At 44.8% G+C, this 23068-nt stretch overlaps 1 protein-coding gene across 2 annotated transcripts in view; it reads left to right on the forward strand.

Moving 5' to 3' along the window:
* DYNC1H1 (dynein cytoplasmic 1 heavy chain 1) overlaps positions 1-21802 on the forward strand; it is a 39147-nt gene extending 17345 nt beyond the window's left edge. Inside the window, exons 34-78 of one of the 2 annotated variants that reach the window (XM_075192543.1) lie at positions 29-185; positions 497-724; positions 939-1169; positions 1269-1409; positions 1502-1735; positions 1832-2038; positions 2133-2254; positions 2388-2553; positions 2652-2815; positions 2900-3029; positions 3253-3386; positions 3922-4036; positions 4254-4415; positions 4521-4735; positions 4820-5024; positions 5180-5353; positions 5575-5694; positions 5902-6022; positions 7222-7417; positions 10085-10202; positions 10367-10582; positions 10665-10877; positions 11007-11134; positions 11617-11770; positions 11852-11998; positions 12075-12225; positions 12579-12832; positions 12966-13100; positions 13342-13436; positions 13942-14116; positions 14230-14305; positions 14444-14604; positions 14822-14933; positions 15041-15101; positions 15235-15358; positions 15792-15905; positions 16183-16353; positions 16667-16884; positions 17002-17105; positions 18173-18384; positions 18748-18901; positions 19401-19543; positions 20309-20477; positions 20740-20867; positions 21350-21802. In XM_075192543.1, the coding sequence (XP_075048644.1) occupies positions 29-185; positions 497-724; positions 939-1169; positions 1269-1409; positions 1502-1735; positions 1832-2038; positions 2133-2254; positions 2388-2553; positions 2652-2815; positions 2900-3029; positions 3253-3386; positions 3922-4036; positions 4254-4415; positions 4521-4735; positions 4820-5024; positions 5180-5353; positions 5575-5694; positions 5902-6022; positions 7222-7417; positions 10085-10202; positions 10367-10582; positions 10665-10877; positions 11007-11134; positions 11617-11770; positions 11852-11998; positions 12075-12225; positions 12579-12832; positions 12966-13100; positions 13342-13436; positions 13942-14116; positions 14230-14305; positions 14444-14604; positions 14822-14933; positions 15041-15101; positions 15235-15358; positions 15792-15905; positions 16183-16353; positions 16667-16884; positions 17002-17105; positions 18173-18384; positions 18748-18901; positions 19401-19543; positions 20309-20477; positions 20740-20867; positions 21350-21478 (7084 nt within the window). In that variant the 3' untranslated portion in view covers positions 21479-21802. Of the gene's footprint in view, positions 1-28; positions 186-496; positions 725-938; positions 1170-1268; positions 1410-1501; positions 1736-1831; positions 2039-2132; positions 2255-2387; positions 2554-2651; positions 2816-2899; positions 3030-3252; positions 3387-3921; positions 4037-4253; positions 4416-4520; positions 4736-4819; positions 5025-5179; positions 5354-5574; positions 5695-5901; positions 6023-7221; positions 7418-7851; positions 8048-10084; positions 10203-10366; positions 10583-10664; positions 10878-11006; positions 11135-11616; positions 11771-11851; positions 11999-12074; positions 12226-12578; positions 12833-12965; positions 13101-13341; positions 13437-13941; positions 14117-14229; positions 14306-14443; positions 14605-14821; positions 14934-15040; positions 15102-15234; positions 15359-15791; positions 15906-16182; positions 16354-16666; positions 16885-17001; positions 17106-18172; positions 18385-18747; positions 18902-19400; positions 19544-20308; positions 20478-20739; positions 20868-21349 lie in introns of both variants that reach the window. The other variant, XM_075192544.1, reaches the window with a different exon arrangement.
* The last annotated feature ends 1266 nt before the right edge of the window (positions 21803-23068 follow it).

Genomic DNA, 23068 nt, shown 5'->3' on the forward strand with positions numbered 1-23068 from the left:
TGGCCCTGTAAACTTTGCCTCTTTGCAGGATTATTGACAACGTCAGAGGAGAACTTCAGAAGCGCCAGTGGATTATCTTCGATGGCGATGTGGATCCTGAGTGGGTTGAGAACTTGAACTCCGTCTTGGACGATAACAAACTTCTCACACTGCCCAATGGAGAACGTCTCAGTCTCCCACCAAATGTAATTATTCGAACATCTGTATACTTGAAACTGTCTTGGCGTGTCTTGAAAGTAGGGATCCATCTAATCCAGAATATAATTTTGTATTCAGCCAGTTCTAATGTTTGGGCAAAATTTGAGTTCCTTGAAGGCCCAAAACTTTGGCCAAACAACCAAAAGACCTTTTACTTTAGTGTACAGGACATAGATTTATTGCTTTCAGGAGCTAAAACATATATACATAGACAGAAAGATAGTGGTTTGACAACCAAATGCATCGTACAGCTACGGTGGTTGTAGACAACCTGGACATCTTCTTTTTCTTACTATAGGTGCGCATCATGTTTGAAGTCCAGGATTTGAAGTACGCAACGTTGGCAACTGTGTCCAGATGCGGCATGGTGTGGTTCAGTGAGGACGTCCTGAGCACGGACATGATCTTCAACAACTTCCTAGCCCGGATGCGCAGTATCCCGCTCGATGAGGGTGAAGATGAAGCACAGCGTATGAGAAAGGGCAAAGAAGACGAGGGAGAAGAATCAGCTTCTCCGATGCTTCAGGTGTGTGACGGTTTACCATCTTAAGGAAGCGGGTAATACTGAGACAATAGGAGCTAGTTGCTGGTAGTGGCCAGAGGGGAGGGAGTAGTATGAGGTCGGGCATAGGATATAGTGAAGAGTTGCGTTTCAAGCGAGCACTTTTAGTTGCTTAAGGTTATGGTGACCTTATTCTGTACAGTTGTTTTCATCAATGTCTCTGAATGTGTTTGGTTAGATCCAACGAGATGCGGCAACGGTTCTGCAGCCGTACTTCACGTCCAGTGGACTGGTGATCAAAGCTCTGGAACACGCCTTCAAGCTAGAGCACATCATGGACCTCACCCGCCTGCGTTGCCTGGGCTCCCTCTTCTCCATGCTGCACCAAGCTTGTCGCAACATTGCCCAGTACGACGCCAACCACCCTGACTTCCAAATGCAAATTGACCAGTTGGAACGCTACATACAGGTAAATCTATCGGAGAGCTCTGAACTGATTTAAGTTTAACGACTCTTCTGAACGTTCGATGCTACAAGCCGTCTTTTGAGACTTGTGTCCGTTTCGCAGCGCTACTTGATTTACGCCGTACTGTGGTCATTCTCCGGAGACGGTCGTCTGAAAATGAGGGCGGAGCTTGGCGAGTACATCAGGAGGGTAACTACTATCCCCCTGCCAATGGCACCCAACATACCCATTATTGACTACGAGGTAAAGCAAACTGTGTTCTAATAAAGATTTTCCGTTCACGTTTGACGCCCTTCTCTATGCCGGGCCTTGAATATTTTAATGTAACTCTGCAGGTCTCCATCAGTGGAGAGTGGGTTCCGTGGCAGTGCAAAGTTCCTCAGATTGAAGTGGAAACTCACAAAGTGGCCGCCCCTGACGTCGTCGTGCCCACTCTGGATACCGTGCGCCACGAGGCTCTTCTCTACACGTGGCTGGCAGAACACAAACCGCTGGTGCTGTGTGGTCCACCCGGCTCCGGAAAAACCATGACCCTCTTCAGCGCTTTGCGAGCTCTCCCCGACATGGAGGTAAAGCCGCAGACTTGTATGTTCCTCGGGAGTGGTTTGTGGTGGTCTTCTGATTCCCTCCGCTCATCGTTGCCAATCTTTTCTTCTCTCCTATAGGTGGTTGGCTTGAACTTTTCCAGCGCCACCACCCCAGAGTTGCTGCTGAAAACATTTGATCACTACTGTGAGTACCGCCGGACTCCGAATGGTGTGGTCCTGGCCCCCGTGCAGCTCGGGAAGTGGCTGGTCCTGTTCTGTGACGAAATCAACTTGCCAGATATGGACAAATACGGCACTCAGAGAGTCATCTCTTTCATCAGACAGGTGGGGGATTGCCGCTGTCACACTTAGACGAGTGATGTTCACCGAGTGCAGGAGGCTTAAGAACTGTTTATCATACAAACTATTATTTGTTTAGATGGTGGAACACGGAGGATTTTACAGGACGTCTGATCAGACCTGGGTGAAACTGGAAAGGATTCAGTTCGTTGGAGCTTGCAACCCACCTACTGACCCTGGCAGAAAGCCCCTGACCCACAGGTAACTGGAGTTTTAGGGAAGGGTGAGACTGGGTGCTGGTGACTCATCAGCCTTACAATTGTTTTGACCTTGGGAATGTGTTGATTTGGCGTTCCTGGAGTGGATGTTTTTAATTTATTACATTTCTGTGCAGGTTCTTGCGCCATGTACCTGTGGTGTATGTGGACTATCCAGGACCCGCATCGTTGACCCAGATCTACGGTACATTTAACCGCGCAATGCTGCGACTCATCCCGTCCCTGCGGACGTACGCTGAGCCGCTCACTGCCGCCATGGTGGAGTTCTATACCATGTCTCAGGTACGGTGAGGTTCGATCGGGTGCTCCGAGAACGTTTCCAGGAAGGTGGTGATAACAGCTTAATCCTATGGTTTGTAACGGTGTTTCCGCTTTTATAGGAGAGATTTACCCAGGACACTCAGCCGCACTACATCTACTCGCCCCGTGAGATGACCCGTTGGGTGAGGGGCATTTTCGAAGCATTGAGGCCACTTGAGACCCTGGCAGTCGAAGGGCTGATCAGAATTTGGGCGCATGAAGCTCTTCGTCTCTTCCAGGACAGGTAGGTTTTGTCTTTGTGGATTTATACTATGTTCACCTAATCCTTTCAGTATCGTCGTATTTACGCTGTTGCTTTTGACGTCAGGCTTGTGGAAGATGAGGAGAGACGTTGGACGGACGAGAACATTGACATGGTGGCGCTGAAACACTTCCCCAACATAGAGAAAGATAAAGCGTTGAACAGGCCCATCCTCTACAGCAACTGGTTGTCCAAGGTACGCCTAGATTGCCAATGGTCTCGATCAAATCATCCTGCGTTGTACAATGACTCAATACTTAATAGGTCTGGAAATTACTCCCATTTGGGGGTAGAACAGAGTGAAATTGACATTTAACTTTTCATTAATCGGATATTTTGTAATTGATGGAATCTGCTAAGAATTTATACGTGTTAATGCCCCACTAGTCCACTTCTAAATCTCAGGAGTCTACTTGCAGGATTACATTCCCGTTGACCAAGAAGAGCTTAGGGACTACGTCAAAGCTCGGTTGAAAGTTTTCTACGAGGAAGAGTTGGATGTGCCCCTCGTGCTGTTCAATGAAGTGTTGGACCACGTCCTCAGAATTGACAGGTAATTTATATCATCTAGTGTGTAATTGTCTCTGGACAAGGCACATTTTGCTGACCCCTTTTTTGTTTGGTGCAGTCAATATTGCACTGAGGAAATAAAATCAATGCTTCCATTAGAAGATGGGTAAAATAAACAACAATTTAGAACAGGCCTGTCCAACCTGCGGCCCTCCAGGTGTTGTGAAACTACAAGCCCCAGCATGCTTTGCTGGTAGACAACCAGTTGATGGCTGAAAGGGCATGCTGGGACTTGTAGTTTCACAAATCTGGAGGGCTGCAGGTTGGACATGCCTGATTTAGATGATAAGAGGTGATGCAGACAAAACTGAAATTGAGTCAAAACTTTACCTCTAATTGACCGAAAAGTAGTTTTAAATTCCCAGTTTGCTACATTCTCTACAGTAAAAGTACATAACTGGTCACGTAAAGACCCCCTGTAACTGCCCAGTTTGTTTTTCTAGCTCTATTGTAATGCTGTGTCCTTAGATTATTTATCTTATGTTGTTTTCTTTTTAATTGTTTTTTTCCCTACGTAGAATTTTCCGCCAACCACAAGGTCACTTGCTGCTCATTGGAGTGAGCGGTGCTGGAAAGACGACACTGTCGCGTTTTGTCGCTTGGATGAACGGTCTTAGCGTTTACCAGATTAAGGTGCGGTTTAATACACAATGGGGAACATTTATGAAGACTGGTAGTAGCCAATCGGATTAGGTTTCTAGCTCAGCTTAGAAATGGGAAGCAAACATCTGCTTGGTTGTCTGTCAACACCGACCTTTTCTTTTCAGCTGGGTCTTGTTTGTTGTAATGTAATATCCGGAATTATACTGAAGTGTAACATTCTAAGTGTTGTATCATTGTATTACTACAGGTGCACAGGAAGTACACTGGTGAAGACTTTGATGAAGATCTCAGGACTGTACTAAGGCGCTCTGGTTGCAAAAACGAGAAGATTGCGTTCATCATGGATGAGTCCAATGTTTTGGACTCTGGTTTCCTTGAGCGAATGAACACTTTATTGGCCAACGGAGAGGTAAAGCTCGTCCTCTGCACTTCTTATTCCTGAAAGTTTAGAACATTTGACTAGTTTAGGTCCTCATTGTTTTTTGGGTTTTTTTTCCCAATCCACAAACAATAGGTTCCTGGTTTGTTTGAGGGTGACGAGTACTCCACACTAATGACACAGTGCAAGGAAGGAGCTCAGAAGGAAGGTTTGATGCTCGACTCGCATGAAGAACTCTACAAATGGTTCACCAGCCAGGTCATACGCAACCTACATGTTGTTTTCACCATGAACCCATCCTCAGAAGGTCTGAAGGACAGAGCTGCAACATCTCCAGCTCTCTTCAACAGGTCTGTTGGTTCTGGAGACTAACTGCATGATGATTAACGTTTTGAGTCTACAGCGCCAATGTTGATATATTTCCTTTTCGATAGGTGTGTCCTGAATTGGTTTGGTGATTGGTCAACTGAAGCCCTCTACCAAGTTGGGAAGGAGTTCACAAGTAAAATGGACCTTGAGAAACCCAACTACATAGTTCCAGATTATATGCCGGTGGTTTATGACAAACTACCACAGCCGCCATCTCACAGAGAGGCGATCGTCAACGGTTGTGTGTTTGTTCACCAAACTCTCCACCAGGTGCTTACAATTCTTCATTTGATTTCTTTGGTGTTGGCGTTTCTGCCCAAGATTATACATATTGCTTAAAACGATTTGGTATCTCTCATTGGGTCAATAAGCCTTGACCTGTACAAGTTTGTTTCTCTTCGTTCTGACTAAAGTTGTCTTTGTAGGCAAACACCCGTCTTGCCAAGAGAGGAGGCCGGACAATGGCCATTACTCCCCGTCATTATCTGGACTTCATCAATCACTATGCAGATCTGTTTAACGAGAAACGTAGCGAGCTGGAGGAACAGCAAATGCACTTGAATGTCGGTCTACGAAAGATCAAAGAAACTGTTGACCAGGTTTGTGAAGCTTCATAAAATGTTTGATGTACGTCCCGAGCCAACCTTTAGCAACAAGTAAATGGGATTTGTATGTTCCAAGTAATGGCTCTAATCACGCTAATGTGTAGTTTCAGCTTGAGGTTGACTCACCTGGATTACTTCATTTTGCAGTTCGACATTTATAGGATGGTATTTAAACAACAATAGACGGAATCTTCATATTTATTTTGTGAATTCAGGTGGAAGAGCTTCGCCGTGACTTACGGATAAAGAGTCAGGAACTAGAAGTGAAAAACGCAGCAGCCAACGACAAGTTGAAGAAAATGGTGAAGGATCAGCAGGAAGCGGAGAAGAAAAAGGTAACGGCTCTTGTGGTTTGTTTTTTCCTGCTTCCCCCTTTGAGACGCGAGGGTGCTTTACATTTTAGGAATATGTTAAAGCTGTATCGGAAGAGCAGGATTGGGAGGTGTGATAAACCGCTATAGACGTTGGGTGTATCCATGTACAATTCATCCCTAAGGGGAACATCAGGTCAGGACTTGATGGTTTTTGTGTTCCTCCTACAGGTCATGAGTCAGGAGATCCAGGAGCAGCTACAGAAACAACAGGCCATTATTGGCGACAAACAGTTGAATGTGAAGGAGGATTTGGATCAGGTAGAGCCCGCTGTCATTGAAGCTCAGAATGGTAAGTTTGATGACCCCGTCTTCATGAATGACCACCCCCCGCTCCTCTACAAACCCATCTCCTGTGTAACCTACCTATAATAAGCCCTAAAGTGCTATTTGTTATGTTTTTTTAGTGCACTGGCAGATCCAACTGGTTGTTGGATCACCTTTAGGCACACTTGCATTGGAACGATCTGTCCATCCGGCACTTGAGCTTAACAACCGAGTCCTATAGGGCCGGGGGTAATATGGTCGGCTGAGGACCACAAACACATTTTGTTTCCGACTATACAAAGTAACAATTATCCTTTTTAGAAGTAGCGGTGACATTTTTACATTTTTAACTGAAAGCATTGACCACACAACGGCTAAAACGTGGCGCCAAAATGACCTTGTTGGTAACTGAAAAGTTACAACATAGGGGGAGTCCAGCCCACTTTGGACACTTTGTATGTAACTGATGACCTAGCTATGGTCTGTAGACGTGTGCGTGCTTTCCAGGGGCAAACGCAAGATTTGTAGAGGGGGGTTTCCACACCATGCCGCCAGTGGGCGTGACCAGCATGCATGGGGGCGTGGCTATAATTTTAAACAGTACTTGGCTGCTCTCCAACTCTTTCTATCCCCATAATATACATGGGCAATGCTGCATGGACTACTGTTGGGTGCACACAGATCTCCCTTTTCAAGCAGAGCTGTGTGAAGCGGGGGCAGGGTCCAACCACCTCAATTATACAGTGCCCTTGGAGGGGGGGGGGGGGGGGGGGGGTTTCCAGGCACTAGGATAGGAACCCCCCCTCGGTTTGCCTATGCTTTCTTAGGAAGCTTATGACACGCTTTCCCGATACCAAGAGAAGACTCTCTGGACTGTCTATACATGAGATTGCCAGTTGTCTGTGTTAAAATGGGTTCTAGTGTTGGGTGTAGTCAAATTGGAACTTGTAAGATGAAGGAGACTAATTTGAGAACATTGTTACAAATTACAATAGCACCCGAAAGTTTGCAGCTCATTCTAAAAGAAGTGAAAACTGCTGATGTCACTATTGGCATTTAAAAATGATTGTTTTTTTTTGTTTTTTTTTATGTCATTAATTATTGCTCTAATCAAATTTCCTCACTGACGTTTGTTTTTTTTGTGTATATGTGTGTGTGTCGTAACTCTTTCTTCTCTCTCGCTCTCTTCCTGTCCTTTTGATCTGGTTTGATCGCCTTGGTTAGCTGTTAAATCAATTAAGAAGCAGCACCTGGTAGAGGTCCGTTCTATGGCTAATCCTCCAGCAGCAGTGAAGCTGGCGCTAGAGTCCATCTGTCTGCTGCTGGGTGAGAGTACAACGGACTGGAAGCAGATTCGTTCCATCATAATGAGGGAAAACTTCATTCCAACTATTGTTAACTTTTCCGCTGAAGAGATCAGGTGAATAGATAAGTTGCCTCCGACTGCTGCTGTGGTGACGAAAGAAATCGTTCATAGTGGGGTGAGGTTTAGTTTGTACGGCCTAAGGGCGACCAACCAAGGCTGACGCGGTCCTGTTGGCCTCCTAGAGTGGAGAGAAAAGAACAACCATATCCTTCACCACTAGGTGGCAGGATACTTTGCAGAGAAACTGTTGGCTTGTCTATCCCAGTTAGTAGTCCCACCGACCAGCCGAATCCTGCAAGTGTAGTGGTTTATAAGGCTTGTTATGCATACAACCCAGTTTATCAGTCATGGTCACCATTTTTCGGGCTTTAGATAGACTTTGATCTGCGCTCTTCTTAGAACTTACATTTCTTTCAAGCGCCGCAGCAGCAGTTGTTTTTTTACTAACCCTGCGTGAATGTTAATATTATTTTTAACCCTCCACATAGCGGTGAGCTCTATAAAGAGACAGCACCTTGTCGAAATAAAAGCCATGGGCAATCCTCCTGCTGCCGTAAAACTGACCCTAGAGTCTATCTGTCTCCTTTTGGGAGAGGAGACGAGTGACTGGAAAAAGATCAGGACAGTTTTTCTCAGGGATAATTTCATCACCAACATTATCAACCTATGTCCTGAAGATTTAAGGTATTTTAAGGTCTTTCTTCATCTTCTGTCCCACTGCCCCGGAGTTCAGCAGCCCAGCTGGCTCTGTAGCAAAACCTACGTCTTGCCTGCTTCACCCTGATTATCTGTAAGAGCAAATAGCTCCTTTCTTTCCATCCCTTCTATGCCTTTCTAATCCCCTTTTTTTTCCCTCTGTATTCAGACAGATGTGGCCAAAAATAAAATCAGAATTTGCAATTAGATTACAGCGCCCCCTTGTGGCAGCTGTCCCAATTCTCCATGCTGTGCGTCCACAAGCGGATGCGTTCATGCAAGTAAAATAAATTGCAACGTGAGCTAATACATTGCTATAATCGGACATGTGGTGGCGATAGGTGATGGAAGACCAGCTTTAGCGTTGCTACTAACCATGCAGTCTTTTTTTAGTTTGGTTTTGTAAGAAGTGGATGAGGATTTCACTTTCAGCCAGCAACTACCTTGTACCTACTTCCCCTGTACAGTGTCACAGAATTGTGTGTAGTAATTATAAGGGTTGTCCACCGAAAACTAAAAAATGTAACTATGTTCCACCCCTGTACATGGTGCAATGGTACGGCTTGACCCCCGCAGCCCCTGTGGTTTGCTCCAAGCCAGCTATAGTTTAAATTAGTGTTTGACATCCCGTCGTCTGTACAGGGCTTGGAGAATTGTACGTACGAGGGGGCAGGACGTCAGTATGTATCTCAGACTGTGACCTGATGATCTGCCTTCCACGGGCAATGAGGAAGGGGTCATATTTCATTTTTTGCCATCCGTAAAAATGAAGCTGGGTTGACAACCCATGTAATTATAGATGAACGGGAGAGATAATCTCTGGATATTGGAGGATACTTAAATTGATTTGGCTGCACATATAGAATAAATATGTAACTGGGATTTTTGCACTTAAGTTAAATTCTTTTCTCTCATTCCATTGGGGCGACATTCACGATGGGTATAGAGCAGTGACGGCTAACCTGTGACACTCCAGGTGTTGCGAAACTACAAGTTCCAGCATGCTCTGTCAGCTAGTTATCTACTGGCAAAGCATGCTGGACCTTGTAGTTTCACCTCTACCTCTTCAGCTTGCTCATGGCACCTGACTCATGGCACCAGACTCCTGCCATGAAGCTGTCTGGATACTGCTGGCTGCGTCGGCGGTGCAGAGGTTAAATTTAAGTTCATAAAATAAAACCCAGTGGCAGCCCTGATAAAAAATCTCCGCCTCCTGTAGGAGGGGATATGGAAGTGGGAGGGGTTTCAGACTTAATGAAGAAAATTTAAAGTGCCAAACTCCTGCATGGATCCTCTATACCCCATCGTCGGTGTCCCTCATATGGTATAAGATACAGATTTCCATGTACAAGCCTTGGTTATCTGTTCCTTACCAGTCAAAGGGAGGAGAGTATCTGATTAATTCTAGCTCTTTATAGAACATATTCCTTAATTAAAGTAGATTTAAAGTTCCTAAATTCATGCACATTAAAATGCAATTTTAAGAACATGTAGTAAAAATATGACTCTTTTTGCAAGACAAAGCACCAGATTTAAACACCTGTGTGTACGAACCTTTAGTGTATCTGTTACAGGACCACCTACACTATCAATGTGAGAGAGAAGCTATTTGGCAACATGAGAAGTATTTAATACAGGTTTTAAACTAGTTCTGCAACCTGCAGCTGCATTCAGGTGAAAGCCCTTCGTCACAGCAGCATCCATTTAGATGGTCCACAAAATCAATTAAGGAGTGAACAGGCAAAGGTGAAATTAGAAATCCGTAACGCTCACTTTGCGTTCTCGACAATATTGCTTGAGCCCATATGATGGCTGACTTGACTTTCAAAAAAAGCAAATAAAAAAAAAAACTTATTTCTTCCATAATGCCCCATAAACGTTGGTGCTCACTGAGTGAGGCTCCGATCAGGAGTTACTATAAACTGCAAGGTTTTCCCTGTTAAAGCAAGTTCCATTAGGAGACTTAGCCAGGAAGTTAGAGATCCTTTTGTATGGTCGTGTAATTCTGGATCTTCTGTTCTGTAGTGATGCAATCCGAGAGAAGATGAAGAAGAATTATTTATCTAACCCCAGCTACAATTACGAGATTGTAAACCGAGCTTCCTTGGCTTGTGGACCTATGGTGAAATGGGCAATTGCTCAGGTAAGGATAAGTAACTGTTTGAGAATCCAGTTGGTCGGTGTCGTCCATGAGGCACCCTGTGCCTCTTCCCTCAGGGATGTCCCTAGTAAAAGGAAAGCCTCCACTGTGGGTGACTGGAATTGCCCTTGTCACATACACATTCTTGCCTCTCTACCTTGTAACAGCTGAACTACGCCGATATGTTAAAACGCGTGGAGCCCTTGCGAAACGAGCTGCAGAAACTGGAAGATGACGCTAAAGACAACCAGCAAAAAGCCAACGAGGTGGAGCAGATGATTCGTGACCTGGAAGCCAGCATTGCGAGATACAAGGAGGAATACGCAGTGCTCATCTCCGAAGCGCAGGCCATCAAATCCGACCTGGCATCTGTAGAAGCAAAGGTGAAATAACTTGTACTAGTGTTTTGACGTTCTGGGTAAACTAAAGTCTTGCCGCTTTTTAACATGACTGTCTCGTTTGCAGGTGAACCGCAGTACTGCTCTTCTGAAGAGTTTGTCAGCAGAGAGAGATCGGTGGGAGAAGACCAGCGAAACCTTCAAGAACCAAATGTCCACCATCGCCGGAGACTGCTTACTGTCTGCGGCGTTCATCGCCTACGCTGGTTACTTTGACCAACAAATGCGGCAAAACTTGTTCACCACGTGGTCCCATCACTTGCAGCAGGCCAACATCCAGGTAATGCCGCTTGTCCGACGGACCCTTTGTACAGCTTTAAGTGGGACACCTGCTCTGTCCATCTCCTACAGCTGGTGGACGAGGGTTTCCCTTGTCTTTTCTTCTGACTGCTATTCCGTTTGTTTCTAGTTCCGCACAGACATTGCAAGGACGGAATATCTGTCTAATGCAGACGAGAGACTTCGCTGGCAAGCCAGTTCCTTACCTGCAGATGATCTGTGTACAGAGAACGCCATCATGCTGAAGCGCTTCAACAGGCAAGTGGCTGGTTGTGTATAATGATGAAGCCTCTTCTCTGACTGCAATATTGAGCACAGAGACTGCTTAACGGGGTTGGGTTACATCCCCTGTAGGCAGGAAACTTCTTGGGAAGATTGCATCCTTTTTTTTTAACTTAAATCTTCACCCAGTTTGAGCCCTTGGTACATACGTTTTTGTTTTTGGGGTTTTTTTTTTTTTGTTTTTTTTTTTATTAAATGAAGTCTAATTTGTGTCATTTTTCAGAGGCCTTTCTTGTTTTCTTGTGATGCTTTTTCAACACCCATATTAGTGCCCAGTTTAGAAGCCTTTATAAATATAAAAATATCTGACTATACTTAATTGCTGAGCTTGATATGACTTGGTGTGTACTTGGTTTGGTGATGAAATTTGATAACACGAGTGTCTATAACTTGGATTGCGTACCACAGAAGACACCTTGGGATGAAGATATTTAATTTCTCCTTTTTGGTGCCTCTAGGTATCCCCTGATCATTGATCCATCAGGCCAAGCAACAGAATTCATCATGAACGAGTACAAGGACCGTAAGATCACCCGCACGAGCTTCTTGGATGACGCTTTCAGAAAGAACTTGGAAAGTGCTCTCCGTTTCGGTAATCCGCTCCTTGTCCAGGTGAGCGAGCATTCCACCGCCTCGGTACAGCTCACTCGGTGATGCGTGCAGCGCGTTAACCAGTTTTGGTGTTTTTATTAGGATGTTGAGAGCTACGATCCCATTCTTAACCCTGTTCTGAATCGTGAAGTGCGCAGAACTGGAGGACGAGTGCTGATTACACTCGGAGATCAAGACATTGATCTGTCCCCGTCGTTTGTCATCTTCCTTTCCACGAGAGACCCTACAGTACGTAAAACTCTGCACACGGTAAGGCGTTAAGTTCTGAGTTGACGCTTATATGGTTTCATTTATTTTATTCAAGGTCGAGTTTCCACCAGATATCTGCTCCCGTGTGACCTTCGTCAACTTCACGGTGACCCGCAGCAGTCTGCAGAGCCAGTGTCTGAACGAGGTCTTGAAGGCAGAGAGACCCGACGTGGATGAGAAACGTTCAGATCTTCTCAAACTGCAAGGTGCGCGCTTGGTCGTTGTTTTGAGGGCTCTGCAGTTCATTGACATAAAACGCGACTACTGCGGCAATTTCCGAAGGTTGCCCCCACAAAGTCTATTCATCAGTTTTGAGGTTGAACCATTAATTCATGAGCCCAACTGACCTGAACCGAGACGTGGGGTAATTTGTACCTACCGTACTACCTGAGCTTTCGAGAGCACCGGTTCCTGTATAAGTTCATTGGGCCAATTCAACCAAAAACTGTGACTTGGCCAGATCGCAGTCTCGGTTAATTGTACCTTTACATTGGCTGCCGAGTGAGTGGTTTGGGGGGAGGTGGAGAATTAGGACATTAAACTATGATTTCATTTCCAGGTGAATTCCAGCTCCGTTTAAGGCAGCTGGAGAAGTCTCTGCTACAAGCCCTCAATGAGGTGAAGGGTCGCATATTGGACGACGACACCATCATCACTACGTTGGAGAACCTGAAAAAAGAGGCGGCAGAGGTCACCCGCAAAGTGGAGGAGACGGATATCATCATGCAGGAGGTGGAGACGGTCTCCCAACAATACCTTCCCCTCTCCACTGCCTGCAGCAGTATCTACTTTACAATGGAGTCCCTCAAACAAGTAAGTATCGGGACAAGGAGCTTTATATTCTGTAACAAGAAGTATAAAACTTGTTTTATTAAGAATGTTTTCACTTTTTCCAACTGACTATTGATACACAGATTTTATTTATATTCTGTGTTTTCTTTTGTAGATACACTTTCTGTACCAGTATTCCCTGCAATTTTTCCTGGACATTTACCACACGGTCTTGTATGAGAACAGTAACCTTAAAGGAACCACAGACCACACGCAGCGTCTGTCTGTGATCACCAAGGATCTGTTCCAGGTCTGGCTCCATCTGGGGGACGTTAATCTGGGGGGGGGGGGGGGGTGGGGGACGCTCCTTCTCTGATAGCTTTAACCCCTTCCACTGCCAGGCAGGGTTATTTTTCAGTGTCCCTAGATAACAGGAGGTTTTGGGCTCAGGCTCTGGTCAAACTTATCTGGGAGGGTGGATATCCGCTTAGTGTTTGCCTTTCCGTATATCCTTGTGTGATGGATTAAACATCTTGTGATCCTTTCTGCAGGTGGCCTTTAACAGGGTTGCTCGAGGAATGCTGCACCAAGACCATATAACCTTTGCCATGCTGCTGGCTAGAATTAAACTCAAGGGAAACATCGGGTAAGGTCCTTCTCCAGTTAGTGTTCTCTGTGGAGTCATAGGTGGCGTTGTTGCATAAATAAAAGGCCCAGCTTGCTGGCCTTGCTTGTGGTTCCACGGCAGCTGGCTGGCCATGGGTTGCCCAAGCCTGGTGTACAAGATAAGCGATCAACACAATGTCCGACATGTATAGACTGTGTCCTGTATCTTGGCTCCTATACTGGGTCAGGCTTGACCCATGACTTGCCAGCTGCTCTCACCTTCTCTGTCTGTCCAACACCAAGATACTGAGCCAGATACCGTTGCCAGAGAGAACCAGGGAGCGTCTCTTAAATTGACAGATCCAATTGGTGAAGCAGAAAAGTGGGCAGAATTGGTTAGGGATCAGCTGCTACTTTCCTGCCTTTAAGGAGAACAGTCCCATTAACTGTACAGTCCAGTGAGCTGCTGAAGACCTTGTAATCGTCCATCCAGATTCTGCAAAGTATTTATAATGATTGACAACGACTTTGTGTTTTTAATGTAGGGAACCTACCTATGACCATGAGTTCCAGCACTTCCTAAGAGGCAAGGAGATTGGGCTAGGCAACTCTTCCGTGCCAAAAATAAATGGATTAACGGAAGAGCAAGTGGAGGCCATGATCCGACTCTCCAACCTGCCAGCGTTCAGGGACGTCATGTCCAAGGTCGAGGCTGATGATGTGAGTGTCTTGTGTAGGTTTAATGTGTCCGTCTCCTGTTAGTCTCTAACTATAACTGTTGAAAATCGGAGGCCGTCTATACAGGTTTCAGTGAATATTTTGTCTGTTTGCAGCAATTCTGTATATGGCTGGAGAGCAGTTCTCCTGAACAGACCGTGCCCTATATATGGAACGAAGACAAACCAGCAAGTAGGTGTTGCCAAGATCCAGAGTGTTACTCGGAGCTAGTGCAGAAATAAGGAACGTATTCATGATACGTTTGATCTACTTGTATGAAATCCATATCGATAGCAGATTATTGTAACATTCTTGTGGTTTTGTTTCCAGCACCCATCGGCCAAGCCGTCCATCGCTTGCTTCTGACCCAAGCCTTCCGCCCTGACCGTTTGCTGGCCATGGCGCACATCTTTGTCTCTACAATCCTCGGGGAAGCTTTCATGTCTGTCATAGATCAGCCGTTGGATCTGGCGCACATTGTGGATACGGAGGTAACTTGGCATTCAAAGCCGTATAATGTCCACTAGGATCCCCGTAAAGTGGAACACTCTATATAAAGCAGCTTTTGATCTATAGTAGCTGGTAATATTGAGTTAAACATGTAATGTATAGATATATCAAGATAGATATAATATATAAACATATCAAATGATATATCAATAGATCATTGCATTGTGAATTTCATAACTGTTTCACTAATTTCTGCAGGTTAAACCAAGCACCCCGGTCCTGATGTGCTCCGTTCCTGGATATGACGCCAGTGGTCGGGTGGAAGATTTAGCAGCTGAACAGAACACTCAGATTACGTCTATTGCCATTGGTACGGTCCTGGATGTAATCACTGGTTACCTCTTTCTGGGACGAAGTTGGTGGTTAATGGAACAATTCTGCTGTCACTAAATGCAACTGTATGATTTGTATCCTCAGGCTCCGCAGAAGGCTTTAGCCAAGCTGAAAAGGCTATAAATACAGCTGTCAAATCGGGAAGGTGAGAAGTTCTGTTTTTAGCATTAGAGCATAGAATGTACATCTGTATAGTAAGGTTCTGTTGTTGTCCTATTAAGTGTCAGTGTATTGTCATGCCAAAGTTTGTGTGATTAATAATTAACGTCTGGCTTCAGGTGGGTGATGCTGAAGAACGTGCACTTGGCTCCCGGTTGGCTAATGCAGCTGGAAAAGAAACTCCACTCTCTGCAGCCCCATTCTTGCTTCCGACTTTTCCTAACTATGGAAATTAATCCCAAGGTACAGTATAGGACATGATCATTTTCTTGGGGTAATGATTTTTGTAATTCATTCTTGCCCCTCCATCGCCGCCTCTTACCACGTATACAAGCAGCGGGTAAAGGGGTGGATCTCTCGCACCATAATGACGTCGCTAAGAAGCTCTTCTCGCGGCCAATCGGTGACATCTAGCAGCATCGTGGTGTGTGTGATGCCCAGGGACACCCCCTCCACCCGCTGCTTGTATAAGAGGTAAAAAGAGGTGACGGAGGAGGGAGAATGTATTACTGGAGTTGGGGAGACCAGAAACTTGAGTACAGCAAGGAGTTATGGGGGGTTTGTTTTGACATTCCTGGGATCCAGTAAAAGGTTTGGCCATTGGGAAGCCGTCCCGATAAAATTGTTACTTTTTAATAAACTGACTTTCTATAAATTTTGGCCTTTTCCGTCTTAGGTGCCAGTGAACCTACTGCGTGCTGGACGCATCTTTGTGTTTGAACCACCCCCTGGCGTGAAGGCCAACATGCTGCGTACATTCAGCAGTATTCCAGTCTCCAGAATCTGCAAGGTGAGTCCAGATACGATGCCGCTGAGAATGTGAAGTAGATTATTGCAGCGCTGGGGGCAGTGAGCAGCCCAGCAACGGTTATGGTAGCGCAGATCTGTTTTGGAAGGTAAGTTGTTAAAGTGGATCTGCCATCTAGATACACTGGAGGCCGCCGTCTTGTATGCTGAACAAGTGCAGCCTGACCGTTCCCTATGCACCACTGAGGTTCAAAGAGGACATCTGTATGTAGTGTATATAGACACTTAATTATTACATGTGTGTCCTTGTTACTCTGCAGTCTCCGAACGAGCGCGCTCGGCTATATTTCCTGTTGGCCTGGTTCCACGCCATCATCCAGGAACGTCTGCGTTATGCTCCACTGGGTTGGTCTAAGAAATACGAGTTTGGTGAATCTGATCTGAGATCGGCCTGTGACACGGTGGACACTTGGCTGGATGACACCGCAAAGGCAAGTAACGAATTGGGATCAATCAGTAGCTTCATTCCTGTTTAAAATGTATCAATGTCGTTGATGTGTGCCTACTAGTGCCACTTCCTTTTAAGTGGGACGTGGCCAACTTGACTACTTCTAGATAACTCTTATCGGGATCCATGGGGATGTTGGGTAAGGGTGATGAGAGTCATAGTCGGGCAGATGTTGAGATATCCGTGATAGTGGACATGACTGGTGTCTGCTCTATGCAGTCATCTAATGACCCAGATTAAAAATCCACACAAAGTAATAAAGCGTAAATAATTATCCTTCGTGTTTCTCCTCTCAGGGCCGACAGAACATCTCACCAGATAAGATACCATGGTCCGCATTGAAGACCCTGATGGCGCAGTCCATTTACGGAGGCCGGATTGATAACGAGTTTGACCAGCGTCTGCTCAACACCTTCCTCGATAGACTCTTCACCACTTCAAGTTTCGATGGGGACTTTAAACTTGCCTGTAAGGTTGACGGACACAAGGACATCCAAATGCCAGATGGCATCAGGTAATTATGTGCAACTTTCTTAACTAGAGGTTATTACGAATCATTTTGCTGTTCCTGCAGTTGTTTACAGTGGGGAACGTGACTTTATTGTGGGATCACCGTTGTCTGTAATTTTAGGCGTGATGAGTTTTTGCAGTGGGTGGAGTTGCTGCCGGACACACAGACTCCGTCCTGGCTGGGACTGCCAAACAACGCGGAGTGCGTCCTTCTCACCACGCAGGGTAAAGTGCCGCTCGCTCCAAGTTCAGCAAATGTCACTGATTGGTCTTCATATACATATTACCCTAAAATACTAATACTCAACTAACTTGGCTTTTATTCCATCTTTCATTCAACCTCTGGGCTGTCGTCCATCTTCTGGATGTAGAATAACCTGTTGCATTCTTTTAGATTCTAACCCATGGATTGTGTGATTGACGTAGCGACTACGTTCTGTCTCTCCTCAACCATACACTGTATCATGCGTTTGTCCTCATCCTTCAGCCGTCTTGTACTTTCCTCGCATTTCGCTGACCAGTCAGCCTAATATTTCCAACTCTCATCTGTTTTCCTGAAGACTTTTGTTACATTCCGTGGTTTATTTGTTTTTCTTGCAACCCCTCCCTTCCCCTCCCCCTCTTCCTTTTCACTCCATCCATAAGTCCTAGACCACTATTTAAGTCTTGTTGATGTCTTTAGGCAGAAGTTGGTGGCTGCTCGTTCCAGGGTGCAACACAGTCCCCCATTTTTAGGATCAGTCAAGTTGTACGCTGTAAAATCACACCCACTCGATATATACGCTGCCCAGTGCGCAGTTTCTTATCAGCACTCTGCAGTTACGTTCCTGCTAGATTTACATTTGACCAAACAAGTATCAACAGGCTTAAAAATATTGTAATGTGATTTTATTTTATTTAGGCAGCTCTTAAAGGCCACCTTCACCCTAGGCTAAAAATGTAGTTTTGGGTGGAATTCCAGAAATGATTAAATGTAAAAGGTAAAAATATAAAGTTACTTGCCTGTGATCTGGAGGTTCCCCTGATGCGCTACCGATCTTGGGGATCTGATGCACTGGGGGACCTAGCAGAGTGCAGGTAAGTAGCATGTAGTCTTATCTAAATATTTACTTTTGGGTGGAATTGGCCTTTACATCACCCTTTGTGGTGCCTTCTGCTCTGTACACCTGGAGTCAGCTTCTGGTGCAGACTTTGCGATGGGTTCACCCTTTTTCATTCTGTTTGGAGTTTTCTGTTAAGTTTGCTTTATTTTCGGCCGCATTTTTCCCCCCCTCTCTCCCCTTGTGGTTCAGGCATTGATATGATCAGTAAAATGCTGAAAATGCAAATGCTGGAGGATGAGGATGACTTAGCTTATGCAGAGACCGAGAAGAAGCAGAGAACCGATTCCACGTCCGACGGTCGCCCAGCCTGGATGAGAACGCTGCACACCACCGCTTGTAACTGGCTCCACGTCATCCCGCAGACCCTCAACCACCTGAAACGCACAGTGGATAACATAAAGGTTAGACCGACACCATCGTGGTCTCCTATTAGTTTCCCCCTCCTACATACAGTGCTCACGGCCATTGTGAGAATACACCCGATCTGCCCGCTAGAAGCCAATGACCTCACTACTTCAGTAATGTTACTAGTGACTGTATAGGCTGCATTCTCTGCTTCCTATGTAATATATGTTCCGTTCTGGTAAATATTAGTTCAGTCCATGGAATTCCTTGACCTCCTGGTGAATTATTGGGCTGCTGCAGACCCGTGAATATTATTTAGCCATATAATTGTTGTTTCTGCAGTGGGTGCACTTTAAATGGTCTTTGGAAGTCTCTTTTCCAGTTTGCGGACAAGATAATCACATGAATTTGCATTGCAGGATCCTCTGTTCAGGTTCTTTGAACGAGAGGTCAAGATGGGCGCTAAGTTACTGCAGGACGTGCGCCAGGATCTGACGGACGTGGTCCAAGTGTGCGAAGGAAAGAAGAAGCAGACGAATTATCTGCGCACCCTGATTAATGAGCTGGTGAAAGGTGATTTGATGATGTGCGGTTCCTTAGCGGAATTCTTAGATAGAAATGAACACAAACCCCAGCTCTGTGTACGTGATAGCCGAGTTTGGCAGCTCTTGTACATCTGACTATTGACCCAAACTTATTTGAAAGAGGGACAAAGGGGGCTTATTATTCAAAAGTTTCAGGGCTATTGGATTGTATAAGACTTGACCTTCACGGGCAGTCGTTTGTACGGCTATCAATAGAATTACTTGAGAAGGGTGATGGAGCAATAATTCTCTCTCATGGGTGGATCACTGCATGCAACTCTGATTACTGTAGATTCAGTTGACGTTCCTAGATCCCACATAGTAATTAGGGAAACTCTAGATGGCCCGGCTGTGCCAGAAAACGTGGCATCCCTGCCAACCAATGTAATGCTAAAAACGTGGCATCATTGCCAACCAATGTAATACTAACACTGTGTGTTTACAGCTTTAATAACGTGATAAAACATTCTGCCTATCTCTCTGTTAAGGCATCCTCCCCCGGAGCTGGTCCCGTTTCACGGTGCCAGCTGGCATGACGGTCATTCAGTGGGTGGCAGATTTCAGTGACCGCATTAAACAGTTCCAGAATATATCACAAGCAGCCGCTACCAGTGGAGCCAAAGAATTGAAGGTTTGACTGATGCACACTTGTTATATAGTGTACATTGTCTTCTATAAATGGATGCTGAAGGCTGTGCCAGGGTTACAGGAATTACTAGTGGTCTTGGATGTATGATGATATGTATCCTCTTCTGTAAACTATAAGGATATTAGAAATCAATGAGTAGTTTGAGGATAGTCTGTAATGATCATAAATCTCCATAATAGTTCACAGTAGTGGGGTCTAGGGTCATTATTCCTTATAATACACAAGTTTCTCTAATGAACTTTTGTATTAATGACATCAGGGGGTAAATGTATCAAGCTGCGGGTTTGAAAAGTGGAGATGTTGCCTATAGCAGCCAATCAGATTCTAGTTGTCATTTTGTAGAATATACTAAATAAGTGATAACTAGAATCTGATTGGTTGCTATAGGCAAGATCTCCACCTTTCAAACCTACCAGAAACTTGCAGCTTGATACATTTACCCCCAGAACTTGTTTATACAAAAATGATTTACATACATACATACATACATACATACATACATACATACATACATACATACATACATACATACCATTACATTACATCACATCCCTTATGTACTTCAATATACTGCAGATCTCTCTTCTGGGGGAAGTATTGACTTTATAATGCTCCTCTCACCAGCACAGCATTACAACAGTCATTGTCTGCTCTGCTTCAAGTGAATCCGCAACGTCCCATTGTGTAAACTCTTAAGTTCTAAGATCGTTTTATTTATTACGTTGTTTTTATTCCATTTCTCCATAGAACATCCACGTGTGGCTGGGTGGCTTGTTTGTCCCTGAAGCTTACATCACTGCCACCAGACAGTACGTGGCTCAGGCCAACAGCTGGTCCTTGGAAGAACTGTGTCTGGAAGTCAGCGTAACTACTTCCCTGAATGCTGTGATGGACGCCTACAGCTTTGGCATCGCAGGTACGCTCGCTGTGATGGCTTCTTGTGTTTATAGGGTGCCAGATAATGTATACTGGACCTCACTGTATCAAAGAGACACAATCCGGGAACTGCACACAGTGCAAATGTTAAGTGAGATCCAGTCCACATACATACATACATACATACATACATACATACATACATACATACGTAGTTCACTGTAATAAGTATGATTTGTCATTTTCTAATGGTTCCTGTAAATCTAATGTGTGGTTGGTTTTTGGGGTTTTGTTTTTTTTAGGATTGAAGCTTCAAGGTGCGATGTGTACAAACAACAAGCTGTCCCTGTCTAACTCCATTTCCACCGTGCTACCCCTGACGCATCTGCGCTGGAGCAAGCAGACCAACGCCGAGAGGAAGTCCAACGGGGTGAGTTCTGCAGCGGATGAAACTCAGTAGATAGAGACGTGGGGAACAGACTGGCAGAGTCTTTCCCTAATCTCCACACTGTGTATTCTGAAGTTGTTGTTTCAAGGGTGGTTTGCCAACAGACAATAGGTACCTAGGAGACAAGTGGCACACTCTATATATTTTAGTTGTTTGGGGAACAGTCTTTAAAACTGGTTTGTATTTTAAATCCTTCCTTACGCTACAGTCTCTGCCGTTTTGGGCTCTAATTCCTGTAATATAAGTTTCACAAGAATAGTCCTAGGAATTCTATCATTGTCTGTTCGACGGAAGCTGGGTTAACTAGTGGTTTAGTAAATCCACCAACAATATTCAGTACGCCTGCCAACAGCTGTCATAACTGGGTATACAGCTATAAATACAGTGTAATCTGCCTTTGACATGTTGCTCGTCTTTTCATTCAGCGCCGTTACTGCAGTTTAACGCTCTTTTTCCTTCTTTAGGTCACCCTGCCAGTTTACCTGAACTTCACCCGGGCCGACTTGATCTTCACGGTTGACTTTGAAATCGCCACTAAAGAGGACCCTCACAGCTTCTACGAGCGGGGGGTGGCCATCCTCAGCACAGAGTAAAACGTTTCAGCGGCTGCGTCCGTAAATCATTTTGTAACTGTTCATGTTTGTTCTGTGGATACAGGAATTGTATGAAGGATCCGGGTCATGTGATAAGATGGCGATACGGGGGGTGGAGAAGGTTTGTGATTTAGCCAGATAGATGGATGAAATAAAATTGGAAAATGACATTATTGGTAAAAGGGAAGTGATTTGTGGAGAGAGGATTTGGTAGGTTTACATTCAGAAGGAAGGAGATGCACGTTTATATGTAACTTTTAGACTTATCCCATTTGTAACCGCTTTGTTCTCATTTTAACCTAATAAAAATATGCATTATATTAACTGTGTGCTGTTATTTATTAATAAAAACTACAAACAGTGAGTGCAGGCCTTGGGTAGCTGCTTACACACACTGGAGGCATTTTATAAATGATCCCCAATGAGCTCCAAAATACAGGTGAAGCCCAAAAATATTCCCTCCCCCGAACTTTCATATTTCACAGTTCTTACAGGGCAAGTATTAAAGATTCATTAGTTTGTAATTGGCTGTTGTCACCCTGTATTTACAAATGGTTTGTAACCCTCCATAGTGTTTGAGATCTGTATTACGCTGCCTGATGAGCTTACAATCAACCGAACTAAATTCGGCTGGAAGTAGTGTTGGTGAATTGCCTGTTAACTCCCTGTGTCTAGTACAGTTCCCGGAACTTGTCTCATGGTCTATTTATTTTTATTTTTTTGAGGATGCAGCTCATTATTTAATTAGTAACCAGAAAAAGAGACAAGAGGGTCCAGCTTGCAAAATTACAGGCTACAGTCTAATTCCAAATGCAATGGAGTCTCTTCGTGATCACTGCATCCAGATAGGAGCAACCTGTAGCTGGTCTATTCCTCGGCCTGGCTACAGTTTGGTTACTGCCTCAATTGCTGTCATCATGCAGCTTAATATCCAGCAAACTTCTCACTACAGCCATGATACGTTTCTTTTTAGCAAATAATTGGAAGGCTTAGGCTGGGGTTCTGGGATGGGAAAACATGTTATATGTTATATACCCCTCGTACCGTTACCTTCATGCTTCTACCGCTCATGGTTCTAGTGAGCTTTTATACACTGATCTCAGCTGGAGCCCAGCTTCATTAGGAGCCCATCCAGACACCCACCACCTGCAAGAATAAGCCCAGACCATAGCTAAGCATTGATTGTCTTACTGCATTTACCTCCTGCACATTTTCCTCACTTTCACTATATTCTGCCAGAGACTAGACAAGGCACCGGTGAGAGGCAGAGTATTTTGATATGAGATTTGAGATGTATGCAGGGGTAGTGTTGTTGAGGGCTTTGTATGTGAGGGTGAGTAATTTGATTTTGAAAGATAAATACCCAACCATGGCCTTATCTGTGTGGAGTTTGTATGTTCTCCCCGTGTTTGCGTGGGTTTCCTCCGAATGCTCCGGTTTCCTCCTACACCAAAAACATACTGGTAGGCTAATTGGCTGCTATCAAATTGACCCTAGTCTGTGTCTCTCTCTGTATATTAGGGAATTTAGATTGTAAGCTCCAATGGGGCAGGGACTAATGTGAATGAGTTCTCTGTACAGCGCTGCGGA

This window comes from Mixophyes fleayi, chromosome 12, assembly GCF_038048845.1.
Source record: "Mixophyes fleayi isolate aMixFle1 chromosome 12, aMixFle1.hap1, whole genome shotgun sequence".
Taxonomy (NCBI): Eukaryota; Metazoa; Chordata; class Amphibia; order Anura; family Limnodynastidae; genus Mixophyes; species Mixophyes fleayi.